At 42.2% G+C, this 22,101-nt stretch overlaps 1 protein-coding gene across 2 annotated transcripts in view; it reads left to right on the top strand.

Moving 5' to 3' along the window:
• PDE10A (phosphodiesterase 10A) overlaps nucleotides 1–22,101 on the top strand; it is a 516,915-nt gene that overhangs the window by 343,490 nt on the left and 151,324 nt on the right. For both annotated transcript variants that reach the window (XM_073627496.1, XM_073627495.1), the window contains exons 13-14: nucleotides 700–886; nucleotides 18,862–19,004. In XM_073627496.1, coding sequence (XP_073483597.1) covers nucleotides 700–886; nucleotides 18,862–19,004 — 330 coding nt within the window. The remainder of the gene's footprint in view (nucleotides 1–699; nucleotides 887–18,861; nucleotides 19,005–22,101) is intronic.

Genomic DNA, 22,101 nt, shown 5'->3' with positions numbered 1-22,101 from the left:
AAAAAAACCACTGGCGTAGTTTCATAATTTAAAGGATTCCATAATTGAGAGAAATACAGGCTCTCAGTACTGACCACATCTTTTCAAGTTATTTGCCTAACTGGAATGATCTCCCCCGCTGAGCTGTTGTGTTCTTACAGGGGGATGCCCCCCCCCCCCCCCCGGCTAGAGCACTCAAGTCAGCGCTCTGCCATTGGCTGATAGTGCTGAACGGGAGTCGGTCGGCTGCTGGTTTTCCAGTATGCACGTCCGACAGACATACACACGGGCAGAATGTCGGCGGGTATTTTTTGTACCAGCAAATGTCTCCCGACATTCTGCCCATGTGTGTGAGGCTTAACTATCATTTGTCCGCAGACTGTTATGTCTACTTAAAGCTTGCCAAATATTTATAATCTAGTTATGCAATTAGTATGTCATTGTTTAAAGTACATGTAATATTGTAAAAGGTGGTCCAGTTGTCATGATTAAAGTAACATGATGAAATCTATTGCACTGGTTAAGCATTCCTTATTACATATTATTGCTATTACATGCATTCCCTAAAAGTATTTTTTGTTTTTTTTTTGTTTTATTTTAGTTTTATGAATGATGGACGTAATTAAAAAATTATGGATAATTGTTGTGTTATTTGTCCATGTATATATGGATATAAAGGAGTAGCAATGTAACTTAAGTTGCATTTTTGTATCTCTGCAGAGAAGTGGATCTATATACAGGTTATACAACAAGGAACATTTTATGCATGCCTATTGTAAGCAGAGGCAGTGTTATTGGTGTTGTCCAAATGGTGAACAAACTGAGTGGAAGTGCCTTCTCTAAAACTGATGAGAATAACTTCAAAATGTTTGCTGTTTTCTGTGCTTTAGCCTTACACTGTGCAAATGTAAGTACTCATTTACTGTTGTATTTTGTTTATAGTAGTAGCGATTCACATAAACCTTTAGTGCGGGTTCACACAGGGGCAATCTGTCAGGCGACTTGTCAGCCTTACAAGTCACGCTCCATTCAGTATAATGGAACTATTCTAATAGGAGCGACTCAAGTCGCTCCGACTTAGAAAAAGTACTACTTTGGGGCGACTTTGGAGCGGCTTGCATTGACTTCTTTTAAAGAAGTCGTTTGCAAGCCGCACTGAGGTCACGCTGTGCGGGGCAGCTACAGACAGTGTGAACCAGGACTTATGTTTAAAATGTTCTTGATCTGCCTTTGGTGTAGCAGGTACAGACTGGGCCCTTCTGGCCCAAATAGTAGTGATCTCCCAATGTTGCCTATTTACGATTGCAGTAAGCTTACTTGGTTGTGCATAACAACAAAATATTATGAATACACCAGCGCTTGTCCACCAGATTTTGTGACTCTGTTGCCCCATAATCCCCACCCATGCAAACACACAGAAACTTAAAACCAGATCCTTCCACTTCCAAAGAATAAGGACAAGCATGAGCTGGCATCAGGCTGATCTAGTTTTAGTCTGCATCCCTTTCAGTTGCTTCAGGTGAGTGAACATCTGTCAATGTACTGAGATTTTTACCTTTCTGTACCAGCAATGCCCCTGCATGTGGGAATACAGGTTGTAGATATGTTCATTCTGCCTGCTGCTGGAGTTTGGAACCCCTAACCTGGAGGTTTCTATTCTGCTTTAATTTGCTTTGAGGGTTAGGACCCAGCTGTAAGGGGTCCAAATTAAAAAATGGCCAGTTATGCCTCCGCCCACACTCTTATTACATCTCTGCCTTGTTTTCTTTAAATGTGTTTAGCAAACAGTAAGGCTGGGTTCACACCCAATACCGACTTAGGTCATGGCAGGGGTCCTGTGTGTTCCCGTTCTCTGTTTCAGGTCTGATTTCAGCCTGAATTTTTGACTGAATTCGGACCTGAAATGGACCAAAAGACGCACAGGGCTCCTGTGCAAATTTTCACCGGAGCCGCAGCAAAGATATGTGAACTGGCTCCATAGAGAGCTGGTCATAATCTTCTGCTATTGCAAATTGGATGTGAAGAAACCCGCATCCAATTCGCAATGATGTGAACCCAGCCTAAAGCTTGCCTTGATTCTTGGTCCAGCGACATACCAGTTCTTACACGTCGGCACTGAAACATCCATGGATAGTTCTAGCAGGGACCACATCCCATCCTAACAATTTAGACACTTTGCAGGTGAAAAAAGGCGATGAAATGTACAGCATCAAGACCAGTCAGACTAGCATATAGAGCTGCTTCTAAAGATTTGTCACAATTGGAAATTATGGGTGGGAAAATGATGGGACCTTAGATTAAAGCGGAGTTCCACCTCAGCCATTTAGGACGCGCAGCGCGACTCGCACATGTGCAGTGCGCACCCGGCTGTGAAGCCGCAAGCTGTCACAGCCGGGTGCCCACAATAGTGATGCTGGCGCCGCAGAGAGGAGAGGGAAAAAACCGAGGCTTTGGGTGGCCGCATCGCTGGACCGTGGGACAGGTGAGTGTGTTTATTAAAAGTCAGCAGCTACACTTTTTATAAACACAGAAACGGCTGGAACTCCACTTTTAAGTGAGGATTACTAGGCATGAAAACCTTTGAAAAACAAGGTAGAAATTTGTTTGGGGGGGTAGATATACACATATACATTTCAGCACATTGCCATGTGCCAGGATGACTGCATTCCTGCGCATGTGAGGGAGTCACGTCATCCTTCGCCGGCCAATCAAGACAGCTGAAGACCAGTGCCTGGGAGAAGATGCCAGTGAGAGCCGTTGGAACTACGGTAAGTATTTTTACCTTTAGCTTCGCTTTAGCCTGTACAGTGTCACCTGTGTACTGTAAGAACAAAAATAAAAATCTATTAAAAAGAAATACATATACGGGATGGGATCTGTTTTACTATTTTACTTGCCAAAAGATTGGTATTTCAGTTCATCCATTTCTGAAATAAACACTGCATTGCCACACAGTAGAATACATAATTTTTTTTGCAGTAGTAACACTTACAGCTCAGGTGAGTGGTGTGGAGGGAACATGTGTGTCCTTGGGTGACAACACAGCTCCAACATTTACAGTGCCTTCATACCCCTAGTATTCACACCCCTTGAAATGTTCCACATGTTGTCATGTTACAACCAAAAACTGAAATGTATTTTATTGGGATTTTATGTGATAGACCAACACAAAGTGGCACATAATTGTCAAGTGGAAGGAAAATGATAAATGGTTTTCAAAATTGTTTACAAATAAATATGTGAAAAGTGTGGCGTGAATTTGTATTCACCCCTCCGAGTCAATACTTTGTAGAACCACCTTTCACTGCAATTACAGCTGCAATTCTTTTTGGGTATGTCTCTACCAGCTTTGCATATCTAGAGAGTGACATTTCTGCCCATTTTTGTTTGCAAAATAGCTCAAGCTCTGTGAGATTGGATGGAGAGCGTCTGTGAACAGCAATTTTCAATTCTTGCAATAGATTCTCAATTGGATTTAGGTCTGGACTTTGACTGGGCCATTCTAACACAGGAATATACTTTGATCTATCCTAAACCATTTCATTGTAGCTCTGGCTGTATGTTTAGGGTCGTTGTCTTGCTGGAAGGTGAACCTGCGCCCAAGTCTCAAGTCTTTTGCAGACTCTAACAGGTTTTCTTCTAAATTTGCCCTGTATTTGGCTCCAGCTATCTTCCCATTAACTGTGACCAGCTTCTCCGTCCCTGCTGAAGAAAAGCATCCCCACAGCATGATGCTGCCACCACCATGTTTCACGGTGGGGATGATGTGTTCAGGGTAATGTGCAGTGTTAAGCCTCGTACACGCGGTACGATTGTTGGACAACCTAGCATCTGATTTTTGTCAAAAGGGCGTGTGCCAGGATCTTGTCTTGCATAATAACGGTACACAATTGTCGTATCACAAACGCGAACGTAGTGACGTACTACGAGGAATTTCAGCGCTTGAGCGCCACCCTTTGGACCATACGAAAATCTGATGTCAAACCATTGTCTGACAAAAATTTACTAGCCTGTCATCCAACATTTGTTGGCTAAAAATTGGACACCAATTGTCAAAAAGCATACTAACGGTAAGATTTTAGGACAACAGTCTGTCAATCCCCTGCCAACAATCGAATCGTGTGTATGAGGCTTTAGTTTTCCACCACACATAGCGTTTTGCTTTTAGGCCAAAAAGTTCAATGTAGGTCTCATCTGACCAGAGCACCTTCTTCCACATGTTTGCTGTGTTCCCCACAAGACTTCTCGCAAACTGAAAACAGGACTTCTTATGGCTTTCTTTCAACAATGGCTTTCTTCTTGCCACTCTTCCATAAAGGCCAGATTTGTGGAGTGCACAACCATTAGGTGTCCTGTGGACAGATTCTCCCACCTGAGCTGTGGATCTCTGCAGGTCATCTAGAGTTACCATGGGCCTCTTGGCTGCTTCTGTGATTAATGCTCTCCTTGCCAGACCTGTCAGTTTAGGCGGATGGCCATGTCTTGGTAGGTTTGCAGTTGTGCCATACTGTTTCCATTTTCAGATGATGGATTGAACAGTGCTCCGTGAGATGTTAAAAGCTTGGGATATTTTTTTAAAACCTAACCCTGGTTTAAACTTCTCCTCAACTTTATCCCTGACCTGTCTGATGTGTTCTTTGGCCTTCACAATGCTGTTTGTTCACTAAGGTTCTCTAACAAATCTCTGAGGGCTTCACAGAACAGCTGTATTTATACTGAGATTAAATTACACACAGGTGGACTCCATTTACTAATTAGGTGACTTCTGAAGGCAATTGGTTCCAATAGATTTTAGTTGGGGGTATCAGAGTAAAGTCACACTTTTCAGATATGTTTCTGTAAAAAAAAAATTGAAAACCATTTATCATTTTCTTTCCACTTCACAATTATGTACCACTTTGTGTTGTTCTATCAGATAAAATCCCAATAAAATACATTTACGTTTTGGTTGTAACTTGACAAAATGTGGAAAATGTCAAGGAATATGAATACTTTTTAAAGGCACTGTATATGGTGAGTGAGCATAGCCAACCTAGGACAAGATGTGTGTTTCTTGCGGTCTCGTCAGTTAAAGACAAAGGAGAAAAATTTTCAAAAATGATAACTTATAAGTTATCGTAATCTAAGGATTGATAAACAGCAATGTGTTAAATTTTGGTTTTTGGGCTTAGATAAGTTTTCAGACACCAAATCAAAAAATTGTACATATTGCAACTTATCAGTCCTTAGATGTAGTAGCTGTTAGCTTTCTCCTTCAATGCTTTTTTTCCTTTCTTTTCAGACTCTTGATTCTTCCTGTAACACCCTTTCAGTTCTAGGATGATGACACTCACTCACCATACTGTATCAGGACAACAGAGAAATACTGTTGGGAACTCCCACTTGTCCATAACATAGATGGGCAAATTCTGTACCATCAGAACGATATAACTGATTACAGTGCAGCATGGACCGAGAAGATTTATGGCAAAATCTGCTATTTGTTTCTTTATCCTTTATTAAGGTACACAGAAATAGTAGATACTTTCAGACCGATGGGTTACACTGCTGCATTAAGGAGGTTGGGACGCTGGCAAACAAAAAAAAAGTTAAGTCTGCTCCCTGTATAAAAAAAAAAGCAATTCGTCAAGGAGGAACAGGCAATTACCAAAATATAAATAATGTTTATTGAAAATTCACTTGAACACCAATCAAAAAATATGGTTTAAAAACGGGTACCACCACCAATTCTAAAAAATGATAACGTTGTCATGGAAAAACACAGATGGCCACCACACACATGTACCATGCACACCTCCTATCATATAAATACAGAATGATGTCTGCTAATAGGTCATCAAACATGAAGCTGATATTCCTAATGGGTGTCAAAGTTGCAGCTAATACTATCTTATCTACATTCACTATGTGAATGTAGATAAGGGGGGGAACTGACAGTAACCAGCTTGCTGGTAGGGCAGTAGGCACTACTGTCCTTGTCTGTAAAAAGTTCACCATAAACATTCAGTGCCGCAGGACACAGATAGCATGGGAGGGAATATCCTATGTATAAGGAACTATGGGCCCTGGAGGATTAGAGCATGCTTGAAAATGTGGCTGTATCGGTAAACCATCAGTGCTCACGGGTAGAGTGCAGATTGCAAATTGAAGTAGCAGTCCTATACAGGAAGTGAAAAAGGTAAGATCTCACCCGAGTGTAAGCATGTCACACCGATCAAAGAGGAAAGCCGTATCTTGCTCATGTCATCTCCAACTGGTTGATGAAGCTATCTTCCGTCCACGAGGATGGTGTCACCAGCGAGGTCCCAATGAAAGTATTCGGGGAGCGTGGTATTTGACCTGGGGAGTGCAGTAGGCAGAGTACTGCGTTCAATCATCCAGTCATCCAGATCCCGGTTTGGTACACACGGCCTCGTCTCTCCCCCTTGTTTTGATATGCGTAATTAATTCAGAGGAACGCACCTATACTACGGCCTGAGTGCCATTGGTGCAAGCAATTATCCCTATCATTTACAGGCGCAGATATTATTGAATCTCTGCTTGCTGTCACTATATTGTTAGCAGAGCCCTCAGTTTCGATTTTACCTCCGTGTTGTTTTCTGCTCCCTGTATAACCCCACCTCCTGTCACGCTGTATTGTTTTTTGCTAGTAAGCAAATAAATGAGGAAAATTCTTACTATATTTTTACCATTTTATCCTCTTTCAACATACTCAGTACTCCTTAGTTTTTTTTCTCTTCAGTCAAGATGTGTAATATGCTACTTGAGCTGACCTGGAGCAGCCTTCCAAATCATTGTATCCTCAGCAATAGCTTTGGAGACCATAGATGGACCTTGTTGGGTTGAATAGTGCATGGCTAACCTGGAATGTGTTCTTCAAGCAATGGTCTCTACTTGTGTCCATTTCCACATCTTTTGTGTACTGCGTTGGTTAGCTGCAGACCACTTTGCAGGTCCAAAGCAGTGGCACAGCCTCTGGTGTGACTAAGTCTCTGGAACCTGTCTTTGTCAGTGAGATTTCAAATAGGTCAAAGATAGTCCTAATATGTTTCCTCACATACAGTGCTTTGGATTGAGGTAAGTAACAACTATAGGAGGAAATGTTTCATATCAGAGGTTTACAACCACTTTTATGTATATGGCCAGATGGGAGGGCAGCATTGGGAACTATCCCACAATTTTAACCATTGGGCACTATTTTTTCTTTGAAATGTCCATCTTTTTAACTGTAGTAATTCTTATGCCTGATGAAACAGTGCTCACATCCTCTGTCAATGAGAGTGTTTTTGCACGTGCAAACTCTACAATCCGTGCTTTGAATCAGAAGGAAATCTCTTCTAGTTGCTACTGCAAGTTGAAGCACACTGTAGATTATCCTGTCTAAAGTTTTGTGCCACTGTCCACCCTCAGTGTTGTGATTACCTTTGGCTGCCTGCTACCCCACCAGCACCCACTGCCTAAGTGTGTGCGTATGTAAGGCTTTGCCTCATTTAGGATTATTTGCTGCAATATGTCTGCTAATACATTCAGATGACAATTTTGCCGCATGGGATGACCTAGTTTCACAATCCCCTGCTGTTTTGGGGAGCTGTTATCCCCAGAAGAAAGCATACCTGTATTTTGTATTCTCTGTCTCCTGTTTCTATAGGATTGCTATTATCACCAGTAGCTTCTGTAGCTCCACTGAATGAGCCTGAGACTTCCACTGGGTCCTCCCACCCTCTCATATCCACTTCCGACTTTGAATCTGTCTGTGCATGAATGGAACAATTAACAAGTTTAATTCTGACCCCACTGGGCTCTTGCCTTTCAGAGTACCTGAGGCCCCTATTGTTTCAGAATCTTCAGACATTTGTGTAGTCTGTATTTGTCACAGATATGCAAACTATCGTTTCTAATCTGATTGACGCTGTACACTCTTCAATGCATCTGGAGGATCACCCGGTTGTACCAAGTAAGAGCCTTTTAGAGATCATGCTACAATAAAAACCTTCACTATACTCGAAAAGTTCCTCTGAGGATTGAGGGAACTTCAATACAATCATGACTTATTCTTGAAAATGTGAAGAAGCGTTTCCCTTTGATAGGGAGTACCTTGACAAATGGTCCTTACCAGTTCCTCATCAACGGAAATCTCATCACTGATAGACAGTTGGGTGCCCTAGTTATGTCTTTGTTTGATTTAACTGGAGCCTCTCTCCATCCTATAATGGTGGTGACTTTAATATTTAAAACCATGCCTTAATGAATCACATCCTTTAAAAAGGACTCTTAGCACAAGGCAAAACCCCTTAACTTTGAAACATCTTCAGAAAATGTCTGACGTCCTTCACTTCAGGTGCAATGGCTTCTTAGAGGCATCTAAGGTGGTGTGTTTGTATGCGTAGGGCACTTTGGCTATATGCCTAGGCCACAGAATATGAATTTAAAGAATGCCTTACTCATTTTCCACTTGAGGGAATAAGTTTCTTTGGTCATATGCTTAACAGTGGCATACACAAACCTTCTGATTTTCACTCGCTCACCCCCTTCAGCACAGATAATCTGTGGATGAGCTAGGAAGATTCCAATTTCCATCATCTATAGCTGTTAAACATCAAAGGCATTCAGAGTCTGCATCCTGCCTGCACTGAAGATTTTAGAGCTACAAGCCTTCTGTTTAGACTTCACCCCCACTATAACTAGTGGCCTTTTGTATTCTGTCTCTATTGGGCCCCAAGGATACCCCTTCCTTAACAGCTTGGTTCCCTAGGCTTACCCTGTTGCTTTCACTCTGGACCTTATGATTTTTCAAAATACACCTTCTGTTTTATTGGACAGTTCCTATTGGTCATTTTTTGATTTTACCTACCCTGCAGTGCACTTAGCTGCAAAGCTCTTCTCGATATAGGTTCCTGAACTACCATTACTAGTAACAGTGATCTTCTTCCTCAGTTGGACTCCCTTTTAGTATGTCCTTCATGTCCACACTATTTGCATTGTTTGTTGACTCACTTCAAAACTCCTTTATTTTATTTTTTTTATGTCTCCATAATCGGTGTGTACTCTACTCAAAGGTGCTATCTTCTCCTTCCAGATATTATTAATCTTTTACCTGCCTTGAACTCATTAAACTCACTGTCTGTGTCATGTTATGCTACCCTGCTTGGTTCCCTCAAGAGGGAGAAGTAATTCTAAAGGCCTCCTTGGGGACCTGTTTTACATAAACCTTTTTTTTTTCTGCATTTTTTCAGTGTAATGATTTTTGTATTTGTATTTCTATAGTGCTTTTTTTGGTGCACTCATTTGAGTGAATAAACTTTCAAGCATGCCTTTAGAGTAGGGGGAAATTGGAATAACCGGAGGAAACCCATACAAGCACAGAGAGAACAAGCAAACTCCTTTCAGTGTCCTGGTCGAGATTCAAATCTGGGACGTTGTGCTTGCACAGCAGAAAGTACTATCCACCAAGCCACTGTGCTTTCTAGGATTATGTCCCTTATGTTCTTGGCAAAACACTTTGTCCTTCAGATATAGTTTCTGGATTATTATGTCAAAGGCAGGTTTGCTATCTGTCACCCGGTAAAATCCTGGTGCTTGCACAGACTCTGTTCTCATCCAACATCCTATCTCCCCCTTTATTTATTAAAAAAAAAAAAAAGGGTTGTTGGTTACATCCTACTTTTTTTTCATTGAAGGACTTTAGAGGTAGTATTATTAAATAACTTATTCAGTATCTTACCTTGGATTCCTCTTCCTGAAATCAAGGATATCTACTAAGCCTTAGCAGCTCTTTAAATTGTTTTGCATGTTAAAGGTTAAATTCACTGAAGTCAAGGTTTAGGTATGCTAGGCTTAAAGTGTAACTAAAGTAAAAAAAAAAAAAATACATTTATGATTTAAATGTCAATTCCCAATTGTTTTAACTTGTTACTTTAAAGTCCTGTGTTCATCCAGCCCCCGTGTATACCTTAAAATCATTCCAGAGATCCTCCTCTGCATTAATTTCCTTTATGCCTGTGTCATTTTTCATTCTGCTCTTTTAAAATTTCCCTTTGTAGTCACCCATTCAGATGCACTGAGAGCATGAGTTGTGTGTAAGTGATGACGAGTGATGAGCCCCAGTAAAAGAACACTTGGCATCCCTTTAGGTGAGCATGTTCCTCTCTGCTGGCTCCTGGATGGTGCTGAGAATTTCAGAAATAGGTCTGAGATCTATTCAAGCAACTGATGGGCATATATAAAATCTGCACATTACAGCTCTTTCCTTTAAGATGCTCATCTGAAGAGTGCCTGGAAATGTGTTCTTCCACTTTTACAATCAGCAGGAAGATAATGTATCACCACCCTCCTGGCTTTGATGAAGAGCCAGAAATACTAAAAAAAGCAGCCAGTTAGGATATGCACACATTTTCAAAGTAGGAAAAAAAAATCAACAATTGATATACAGCATTTTGGTCAGTAGTAAATGCTCTTTGTTAAGACTTAATGTGTTTAACCACTTAGCGACCACCCTATAGCAGTTATACTGCTATAGGGCGGCAGCTGTGTGCAGGATCATGTTTATACAGTATACGTGATCCTGCACTTCTGGGTAGGGGGCACATATGCACGCTGGCGGCGGCTCGCTCCTAGTGTGATTACACACAGCGGGAGCCAACCCGCGGGTACCGTGGACTCGGATGTCCACCGACACCTGTCGATCATCAGCCAGAGAGACAGAACTGCAATCTGTCTTGTAAACAAATCAGATTGCTGTTCTGACAGAAGGGAAGGCATAGATTCTATGTCTCTGCAAAACAGGGACTAGGATCCATGTCTTCCTGTAGTAAAAGCACCTCCCACAGTTAAAAAAAAACACTGGCTAGGCACACAGTTAACCCTTTGATCGCACCTGATGTTAACCCCTTCCCAGCCTGGCTCAGTACAGTGACAGTGCATATTTTTAGCACTGATTACTGTATTAGTTTCACTGTTTCCCAAAAAGTGTCAGTTAATGTCAGAATGAAAAAAGAAATAAAAATATCCCATAGATTGTAGACACTATATCCTTTGCGCAGACTAATCAATATACGCTTATTGGGATTTTTTTAAACAAAAATATGTAGCAGAATATTTATTGGCCTAAATTGATGAAGAAATGTGATTTTTTTTTCTTCAATTTTTGTATTAGCTATGTTTTGTAGCAGAAAGTAAAAAAATTAGTTTTTTCAAAAATTGTCGGTGTTTTTGTGTATATATAAAAAAAAAAAAAAAAATGTAGAGGTGAAAAGAAAGGTGAATAGCTCTATTTGTGGGGAAAAAGGGACCTAAATTTTATTTGGGTACAGTGCAAAAAATTGCCTGGTCATAAAGGGGGAGTAAATCTTTTCCGGAGTTCAAATGATTAATGTGATTTTAATACTCCTACCCACCCAGGCCTATTCTGACATTCCCCTCCTAAAAATTGTAAAAAGTACACCCCTAAACCCTTTGCTACAATGTAAAGTAGTGAGTGTACAGCTTGTATAACAGTGTGAATTTGCTGTCCCCTCAAAATAACTTAACACACAGCCATTAATGTCTAAACCGCTGGCAACAAAAGTGAGTACACCCCTTAGTGAAAATGTCCAAATTGGGCCCAATTAGCCATTTTCCCTCCCTGGTGTCATGTGACTCGTTGGTGTTACAAGGTCACAGGTGTGAATGGGGAGCAGATGTGTTAAATTTGGTGTTATCACTCTCACTCTCTCATACTGGTCACGGGAAGTTCAACATGGCACCTCATGGCAAAGAACTCTCTGAGGATCTGAAAAAAAGAATTGTTGCATTATATGAAGATGGCCTAGGCTAAAAGAAGTTTGCCAAGACCCTGAAACTGAGTTGCAGCACAGTGGCCAAGACCATACAGCGGTTTAACAGGACAGGTTCCAGTCAGAACAGGCCTCAACATGGTCGACCAAAGAAGTTGAGTGCACACGCTCAGCGTCATATCCAGAGGTTGTCTTTGGGAAATAGACATATGAGTGCTGCCAGCATTGCTGCAGAGGTTGAAGGGGAGGGGGGTTAGCCTGTCAGTGCTGAGACCATGCGCCGCACTCTGCATCAAATTGGTCTGCATGGCTGTCATCGCAGAAGGAAGCCTCTTCTAAAGATGATGCACAAGAAAGCCCACAAACAGTTTGCTGAAGACAAGCAGACTAAGGACATGGATTACTGGAACCATGTCCTGGGGTCTGATGAGACCAAGATAAACTTATTTTGTTCAGATGGTGTCAACCAGGTGAGGAATACAAAGACAAGTGTGTCTTGCCTACAGTCAAGCATGGTGGTGGGAGTGTCATGGTCTGGGGCTGCATGAGAGCTGCCGGCAGCTCTCATGCAGCTACAGTTCATTGAGGGAACCATGAATTCCAACATGTACTGTGACATACTGAAGTAGAGCATGATCCCCTCCCTTCGAAGACTGGGCCACAGGGCAGTATTCCAACATGATAACGACCCCAAACACACCTCCAAGACGACTACTGCCTTGCTAAAAAAGCTGAGGTGATGGACTGGCCAAGCATGTCTCCAGACCTAAACACTATTGAGCATCTGTGGGGCATCCTCAAACAGAAGGTGGAGGAGCACAAGGTCTCTAACATCCACCAGCTCTGTGATATCATTATGGAGGAGTGGAAGAAGACTCCAGTGACAACCTGTGAAGCTCTGGTGAACTCCATTCCCTAGAGGGTTAGGGCAGTGCTGGAAAATAATGGTGGCCACACAAAATATTGACACTTTGGACATTTCCACTTAGGGGTGTACTCACTTTTGTTGCTAACAGGTTAAGACATTATTGGCTGTGTGTTGATTTATTTTGAGGGGACAGCAAATGTACACTGTTAAACAAGCTGTACACTCACTACATTACATTGTATCAAAGTGTCATTTCTTCAGTGTTGTCACATGAAAAAGGTATAATAAAATATTAACAAAAATGTGAGGGGTGTACTCATTTTTGTGAGATACTGTGTGTATATGTGTGTGTGTGTGTGTGTATATATATATATATATATATATATATATATATATATATATATATATTTATATATTGCATACAATTACTTAGAATCTCCAAACATTATATATGCAGAGGCCCTAGAGAATGAAATGGATAGTTTTGCAATTTGTTATGTCACACGGTATTTACGCAACTGTTTTTTAAACGCAATTTTTGGAAGAAATGCACTTTAATGAAATTAACTTTAGTGCCCACACACACACAATAATAGTACCCATTTTTGGTAAAGTATAAAAGATGATGTTACGCCAAGTAAATAGATACCAAACATGTGACGCTTTAAAATTGCGCACACTCGTGGAATGGCGCTAAATTACGATACTTAAAAAATCTCCATAGGCGATGCTTTATAAGCCTTTACAGGTGACCAGTTTAGAGTGGCACAGGAAATGTGGTGCTAGAATTATTGCCCTCACTATAATATTCGCAGTGATGCCTCACATTTCGAACACTTTGTACATATGCGTGCGGGACCTACGTATTCATTCGTCTTTGCCTGCGAGCACGAGGGGACAGGGACACACAAAACATTATTTTTTTATTACTTATTTAGTTTATCCCTTTCAGCTCTGGAAGATTTACCCCCCTTCATGACCAGACCATTTATGACCAGCCAATTTATTTTACCACAGGTGGACTCCAATCAAGGTGTAGAAACATCTCAGCACGATCAAGAGAACTAGGAGGCACCTGAGCTAAATTTCAAATGCTGTTGCAAAGGAATACTTATGTCAATGTGAATATATATATATATATATATATATATATATATATATATATATATATATATATATATATTATAAATTATTCAGAGACCTTTCTAAAATTCTGTTTTTGCTTTGTCTTTATGGGGTACAGAGTGTAGATTAATGAAAATGATTTTAACCACTTCAGCCCCGGAAGGATTTGCCCCCTTCCTGACCAGGCCATTTTTTGCGAAACGGCACTGCGTTACTGACAATTGTGCGACACTGTACCTCTTTTTATTTTTTGCGCTATAAACAGAAAAAAGACCAATCATTTTGAAACAAAATGTAAAAAATCTAATTTCTTCATCAATTTAGGCCAATATGTATTCTGCTACATATTTTTGTTGCTGCCAGAGGTAGTGTACATGATGCAGCAACCTGTCAGCTGCCTGGAGTCACACAGGCACAGACCCAGGGAGATGGGCAAAACCTAATCAGACACCCCCCGCCCACAGCTGCCAGGCATACCAAGGTATATAAAAAGGGGAGAACCCACTAACAGGTATACCCAGGGACTGCCCGCCCAGCTAACAGCATACGCAGGAGAGGCTGAATTACTGCCTCAGGTGAGTCCCCGTTCACCTGAGGGGAAAAGGGGGCGGACTAACCACCCAAGCCAGAAGGGGAGGAGTGAACCGCGCAGGGCCGACCACCCCTGGGAGTACCCGCGCCCCACACCATGTCTGGGGAGGGAAGGGAGGGGCAGTTTTACTTACCAATCCAGCTAGAGCATGCGGGTAAGGCTCCTTTGACAGATCCTCCTCTCCACCAAAGTTGGGGGCTGTCGGCCATGGATAACACTGTGACACAGACTAAAGGTGCCCAGTCATTTGTGTCCCCGCGAGATGTTTAACTTGCTGGCTGCCCCGGTCCAGGGTGGGACATAGTCGAGGCTGACCGACCGTGGAGCTAGCATCCTGCACTCGCTTGCTGGTCAGATGGGAGTGACCACTGGATCTAGATTGGACAACCCGTCTCCCAGCTGGACTGTTGATAGAAGATCGCTGCAGGAAAAAAAAAGCAAAAATCCCAGGGAAAGATGTAAAAAAGGAAAGAGAGGCTATGGGAACATAAGTCAATACTCCTGAAGATACTAGGCAGAATCACCGAAGGCCTATAGCAGAGAGGGGGTTTTATGCTCAGAGATGACTGCCCAAAGGAGTTTTATTTCTGCCTTCTCCTGTAGGTGGGGCTATAAAACCCTGTTTGGTCATGGATAAAGAAGAAGCAGCTCTTTCTGTCAATGAACATAAGAGAAAATATTTTGTACTGTACCATAAAATCTTTTTATTGGAGTCCAATGAGGGACACAGGTTGCACCCCCTCTGTGTGTTTGAACGCATGCACTGCTTGCTCACAAAACTGAGGCATGATGGTTTGAGGCTATACAGGTTATACAGGGAGCTGGCTTAATGTGTTTTTTTTGCCAGTGTCCCAACCTCCTGAAGGTAGCAGTATATCCTATCTGGTCTGAGATTATCTATTACTGTGTCCCTCCTTTATGCTAAACTGAAAAAAAAAAACGCAAATAAAAAAGGTATGGCACTAACTCAATAAATAAAAATAACATTCTACCTAAAAAAAACAATATTCATCCATATAAATTATCCAGTCCACAATGTGTAGGTTCCACAATGTGACAGTTCCATCAAGTATGATAAGGCAAGTCCTCACAGAATATTCCAATCACCATGATTAGAGAAATAAGTGCAGTAGCAAATTATCATTTAGCTGTGCTCCACCATCAACCCTGTGTGAGAAATACAAACTCGCCAGAAAACTAAAATAAATATGCCTTGTGCCAATTATACTCAGCTCCAGAGGTATCTCCTTAAATTGGTCTACCATAAAAGCTTGGGAGAAGCATATTGAATATCATAGTGCAGTAAGTTTATTAAAACATCAATTCCAACAAAGTATATCCAACAATATATATATACAAATAAAAAAGAAATAACCGCGCTAAATATAAGTGAAACACGTGAAGCAATCTCAAAGACTTCCGTGAGGAAGTACATATATAAATACAAAAATGTTGAAAAATATTAAAAATTAAATTATGAAAAGTACATGGGTCAACACATGTATGTATGAATCAAACATGAGTGTCCATATGTAATATTTGCGAATAAAAATAAGTGTCCATATATAGTAACAGAAAATAAAAATGTAAAGTAATGATCTGAAATCAGTCAAGAAAGACCCCTTAGGTGAATCCAACCAGAGTGACAACCCATACAGTATCCGCAAATACCCAATAATTGCGCTTACCGCAAGGCAAGCGAACACCAGCCTGTATCACGTCTTGGTGTAGGGAATCCAGATGGTGCTCTTAGACTGTATACATCGTAGCTGAAAGGAGAGACCCAGACGACGCCATTTGTGGTGAAACGTACGTCGGGAGGTTGACGCTCTGACGTCATCGCCATTTTCAGTGTGGTTCCTGCCGCAAGCAGTCCAGAACGCCAATGGATCTCTCATACTGCTATTGAACATAAACAGTGGTTGGCTTGCCTTGCGGTAAGCGCATTATTTGTCTGGTGGTGGATCACGTAGTGTGGTGTGGTTAACCAATACTGAACGCAAGCTGTTGTTGGCTTGCCTTGTGGTAAGCGCAATATTTGCACGGAGTGTGGGGTCTCATCTTCACTACTGAATTTGCTAGTGTTCACTCTAAGTTCCCTGTTTTTTCCTGCTGTATCTTTATGCACTAGTGTAAGTTTTCTACCTTTTCTAAACTTTAATTAGTTTGGCAGTATTACACTATGGCCAGTTTCCTTTTATTTACATGTCCATGAGATGGAAGTTTGGTGTCCTCATTACATCCTTTCAGCTACGATGTATACAGTCTAAGAGCACCATCTGGATTCCCCACACCAAGACGTGATACAGACTGGTGTACGCTTGCCTTGCGGTAAGCGCAATTATTGGGTATTTGCGGATACTGTATGGGTTGTCACTCATATTTTTTACACCACTGACTCTGGTTGGATTCACCCAAGGGGTCTTTCTTGGACTGATTTCAGATCATTACTTCACATTTTTATTTTCTGTTACTATATATGGACACTTATTTTTATTCTCAAATATTACATATGGACACTCGTGTTTGATTCATACATACATGTGTTGACCCATGTACTTTTCATAATTTAATTTTTAATATTTTTCAACATTTTTGTATTTATAAATGTACTTCCTCACGGAAGTCTTTGAGATTGCTTCATGTGTTTCACTTATATTTAGCGTGGTTATTTCTTTTTTATTAGTTATTTTAGTGCACATCCCACTGTTTAACTGCTGCTTTTTGGGGGGATAGTTTCTATAGGTAGCGCAGTATTTTTTTGTTTTTTTTAAGTATATACAAATGCACACTTACATTTACAGGTGCTGCAAGTCAGCACCAACATGTACAGCCAACCAAGTGCGCTCGCCGCCTCCCCAGGTTGGGGCGTATATTCCAAGACACCGGAGGTCAGAACCAACAAAACCGGAAGTGACCAATTTTGTTGGTTCCGACCTCTGGTGTCTTGGAACACACGTTGCAACCTGGAGAGACTGCGAGCCCACTTGGTTGGCTGTACATGTTGGTGCTGACTTGCAGCACCTGTAAATGTAAGTGTACATTCATATATACTTGTTAGAATTGATGTTTTAATAAACTTACTGCACTATGATATTCGATATGCTCCTCCCAAGCTTTTATGGTAGACCAATTTAACCACTTACAGACTGGAAGATTTTCCCTTTAATGACCAGGCCATTTTTTGCGATACGGCACTGTGTCGCTTTAACTGACAGTTGCACGGTCGTGCAACACTGTACCTAAATAACATTGATGTCTTTTTTTTCCCACAAATAGTGCTTTCTTTTGGTGGTATTTGGTTGTTTTTTTCTCTTTTAAACAAAAAAGAGCGACAATTTAAAAAAAAAACAAAAACAAATTTCTTCGTCAGTTTAGGCCAATATGTATTCTTCTACATATTTTTGGTAAAAAGATTTGCAATAAGCGTATATTGACTGGTTTGCACAATAGTTCTAGCTTCTACAAATTAGGGGATAGAGTTATGGCATTTTTATTATTTATTTTTCTTTTACTAATCATGGCGGCAATCTGCGATTTTTTTTTTTTTTTAGCGGGACTGCGACATTGCGCTGGACAGATCGGACACTTTTGACAATTTTTTGGGACCATTGACATTTATACAGCGATCAGTGCTATAAAAATGCACTGATTACTGTGTAAATGTCACTGTCAGGGAAGGGGTTAACACTAGGGGGCGATCCAGGGGTTAAATGTGTTCCCTGGGAGGTGTTTCTAACTGTGGGAGGATGGGACTGACTGGAGGAGGAGAGAGATCTCTGTTCCTAATCACTAGGAACAGCAGATCTATCTCCCCTCCCCTGTCAGAACGGGGATCTGTCCGTTTACATTTACAGATCCCCGTTCTGGCTCTCTTTCCCACATTCGCGGCCACGCGCTTCGGGTCCCCCGCCGTGCAGCCGGTGTGCGCCTGCTATGGCTCTCAAAGGAGCCACTGTACACCTATGGCGATTTGCAGGAAGGAGCTGACCTGCCACAATATAATGACGGTGGCTGGTTGGCAAGTGGTTAAGGAGATACCTCTGCAGCTGAGAACCATCCCCTTCAGATATACTGCTGACCAAGGGAGTCTAATTGGTACAAGGCGTATTTATTTTAGTTTTTTATGGGGAGTTTGTATTTCTCACAAACGGTTGATGGTGGAGCATGGCTAATTGATAATTTGCTACTGCACTTATTTCTCTAACCACGGTGATTCAAATATTCTGTTTCGTTGTCATACTTGATGGAACTGTCACATTGTGGAACCTACACATTGTGGACTGGATAATTTATACGGGTGAATATTGTTTTTTTTTTTGTTGGGTGATTATCATTTTTTTGAGTTTTAGCCATATACAGTACCTTTTTTTTATTTGCGATTTTTTTTCATTTGTAAGGTGATTTATTCCACTTTAAAAGGGGCAGCTACACTCACAATCTTCCATTTATTCTTTGACGCCGATACTTGTTTAAATCTCCCTTAATTTATGCTAAACTGCCTACCTTTTTATCTTATTTACTAGATGTACCACAGAATACGTCACTCAGAGTGCATTTACCGAGTGACTTTGGAGAAGTTGTCCTATCATAGTATTTGTACTTCAGAAGAATGGCAAAATCTTAAGAACTGTAACCTTCCAGTAACTCTTTGTAAGGAAATTGAACTGTAAGTACTCAAAAACAACTACTAGTAGCATGTTGCCTGTATTAACAACGATGTGTTTTCAATGATGTCTCCATGTTTGATAATACCTGTGTTCAGGTCCGGACTGGGACAAAAAATAGACCCGGGCATTGTAGACTGAGCAGCCCATGACATATTTACCGGGAGGCATGGAGAGCATGGGGGTGGAGAATGTAAGGGGGGGGCACCAGGGGGGGGCGGAGCGCACTAGGGGCGATCAGAGAGCACTGAGGGCAGGGACCACAGGGGGGCTGGAGAGCACAGGGAGGCTGGAGAGCACAAGTGGGGCCAAAGAGCACAGGGGGGCCACAGGGCACAGAGGGGCTGGAGAGAAGTGGGGGAGCCTGAGCACTGGGGGAGGGGGGCACCTGAGAGCATGGTGGGAGCCTGAGAGCACGAAGGGGCAGTAGAAAGAAGCTGGATAGGAGAAGAGGCTGCATACACAGTAGAAGAATCCATCTCTTTATTTTTCTCCTACAGCCTCTGAATGCCCACAGGAGGGAGAGAATGAGAAGCAGGCATTCAGTGGCTGTAGGAGAAAAATAAGGAGATGGATTCTTCTACTGTGTATGCATCCGCTCCTCCTATCCAGGCACAAGCATGGGGAGCCGCACTCACTTTCCCTCCTGTCCGGCATCTGGTGTAGATCCCCCTCCCTATTCATGGGCACAGGTAACGTGACCTGTAGTCTCCATCCCCCCCAGCCCAACGGCCAAACTGAAATGGCGGCCGGCCTGCCAGCCAGCCGGCTGTGTAGAGGCCGGGTGAGCGTGGGGGCTCAAGGAGCAGCTTGGCTGCCTTGGCCCCACAAAGACATGTTGCTCGGCGGCCCCGGCCCACCGGGCAAGTGCCCGGTGTGCCTTATGGCCAGTCCGGGCCTGCCTGTGTTGTGAGGCCAGTCCACCAAAAAGTGATATTTTTTGATTGAGTGGAGTATGCTGTACTGCCTTTTGCATCTGACTTCTATCCTGGGCTCTACCTGCCATAATTCCTAACTCTGTACCCTAGTGTTTTGAGCATTCCTGTTCAACTGTGCATGTTCTGTTGCTGTGGCATCTTTCATAAAATAAGATAAATGGATAATACTGCAGAAATAGTGGGTTCATCAGGTGTATAGGTCTGGGAATTCAAAGGAAGATATCTTTCCAATAAAGGCCCTAAGACCTAAAAGAACTTACTAGATATTTGTTCCTGTCTGATTTTTTTTTTTATCTGTCTGGTGTTAATTCCCGCATTTACAGAAAAACAAAATATACATTTTCGGCGGGCTGACCCTTTAATCAAATGAATGAAAAGACTGGGTGGAAGTCATAACCAGTCATGTATTTGAATACATAGCTGCCCTATTTTCATAGGACTGAATATAGAGCATTTATTCATAGGAAGCTTAAATCAACCCAAGAACAAAAATTGAATACGCTGCAGCTTAACAGCCCTTAGATGCGTTGGCTTCATTCATTTTCTTTTTTTTCCCCGCATGTATAAAAAATACTAATTTGTTTTGCTAGAAATGGTGTTCTTGTAACTTCTTGTACAATGAACGTAAAGCGTTTAACCCCCCAAAAAAACAAAAAAAGAAACAGAGCCTGTTCCCTGAAAGCGTGTTATACAGCACAGTGCTTGTGCTGTGTCATTTGGCCCCCTGTATACCCTAAAAAACCTGGCTGATCCTGCCTCGCTATACCCTCTCCTCTGTAAACCAACCACAATAATCATGGCTGCTGAGCCCTGACATTGTGGTCCGTTTGCGTGCCTCCGTCATCCGCAGCTCTGCTATCTGCAGCTCTTCTGTGTCTGTCTCCTCTGCCCCCCCCCCCCCTCATTCCCCCCCCCCTGTATAAACATGGCTCCTGACGCCCAACTGATTGTCAGCTCTCTCTCTCTCCTCTCTCCCCCTCCTCTATGGCTGACATCAGTGGGATGGCTCTACACCCTCCCCCCCTCCACTGCAGCTGTGAGCTGGAGAAACAAGGGAGCTGACAAGTCAGTTGAGCGCCTGGAGGGCAGCTTATACAGGTACAGATTGGCTGTTTTTTTACACTACACACAGGCACAGAGACACGTTATTATGATACAGAGGGGATAAGTAGATTTTATTTTTTATTACAGTGAGTTAACATCCACTTTAAGGCCTGGTTCACATTAGTGCAAGTTTAGATGCGACCTCTATCACACAGCATCACATGGAAATCACAGTAGCTTTAATGGTGCTTGTTCACTTCAATGCAGTGCAGTTGTGACACATTTTTGAAAAAAGGTACTTTGGTGCTGTTGCAGCATGATTTTAGCCCCACAGACTTCAATGGAATCGCACTAAAAATGCATGTGAAATGCATGTAATGTGTTTAAGTAGCGTTTTTGAATGGGTTGTTAAGGAGCCGACACTCGCTGGTGTTCTAGAAACAAGTGAATCATCCCTGCCCTGCTCATTCAGCTTACTGAAAGGTGAGTGTAAATAAAGGAGCAGAAATATTTAAAAAACAAAAATAAAATTTGCATGGGAGTTCTGCAACAATCCATATCGGGCTCTTTGGGTCTGATATGAATTTTAAGGGAGAGCCAATGCCAAAAGAAATGGCATGAGTTCCCCCCCCCCCCCCCCAAAATCCATACCAGACCCATAGCACGCAGCCTGACAGGCCAAGAAAGGCCATGTGAACCATATAAGGCCACATACCCTCAATATGGCCAGGGTGCAACCCCTTTGCAAGGAACCTTGTGTCCATGTTGATTAAGGGCCTCTTCCCCATAACCCTTGGTTGTGGGGGTGATCTGCGGGCGGGGGGCTTATCAGAAATTAAAAGCCCCATTAAAGCTGTAAATTTACATAGATTAATTGTACTTATAGGTAAGCCTATAATAAGACCCGACGGATGCCATAAAGCCCCGACTGGTGCTGCAGTGATGGTTGACTTTCTACAACTTTCTCCCATCTCCCAACTGCATCTCTGGAGCTCAGCCACAGTGATCTTTGGGTTCTTCTTTACCTCTCTCATCAAGGCTCTTCTCCCTCGATAGCTCAGTTTGGCCGGTTGGCCAGCTCTAGGAAGGGTTCTGGTCGTCCCAAACGTCTTCCCAT

The sequence above is a fragment of the Aquarana catesbeiana genome, linkage group LG04, assembly GCF_042186555.1.
Source record: "Aquarana catesbeiana isolate 2022-GZ linkage group LG04, ASM4218655v1, whole genome shotgun sequence".
Taxonomy (NCBI): domain Eukaryota; kingdom Metazoa; phylum Chordata; class Amphibia; order Anura; family Ranidae; genus Aquarana; species Aquarana catesbeiana.
The sequence above is the reverse complement of the archived record's forward strand: the minus strand, read 5'-3'. Positions and strand labels throughout refer to the sequence as shown.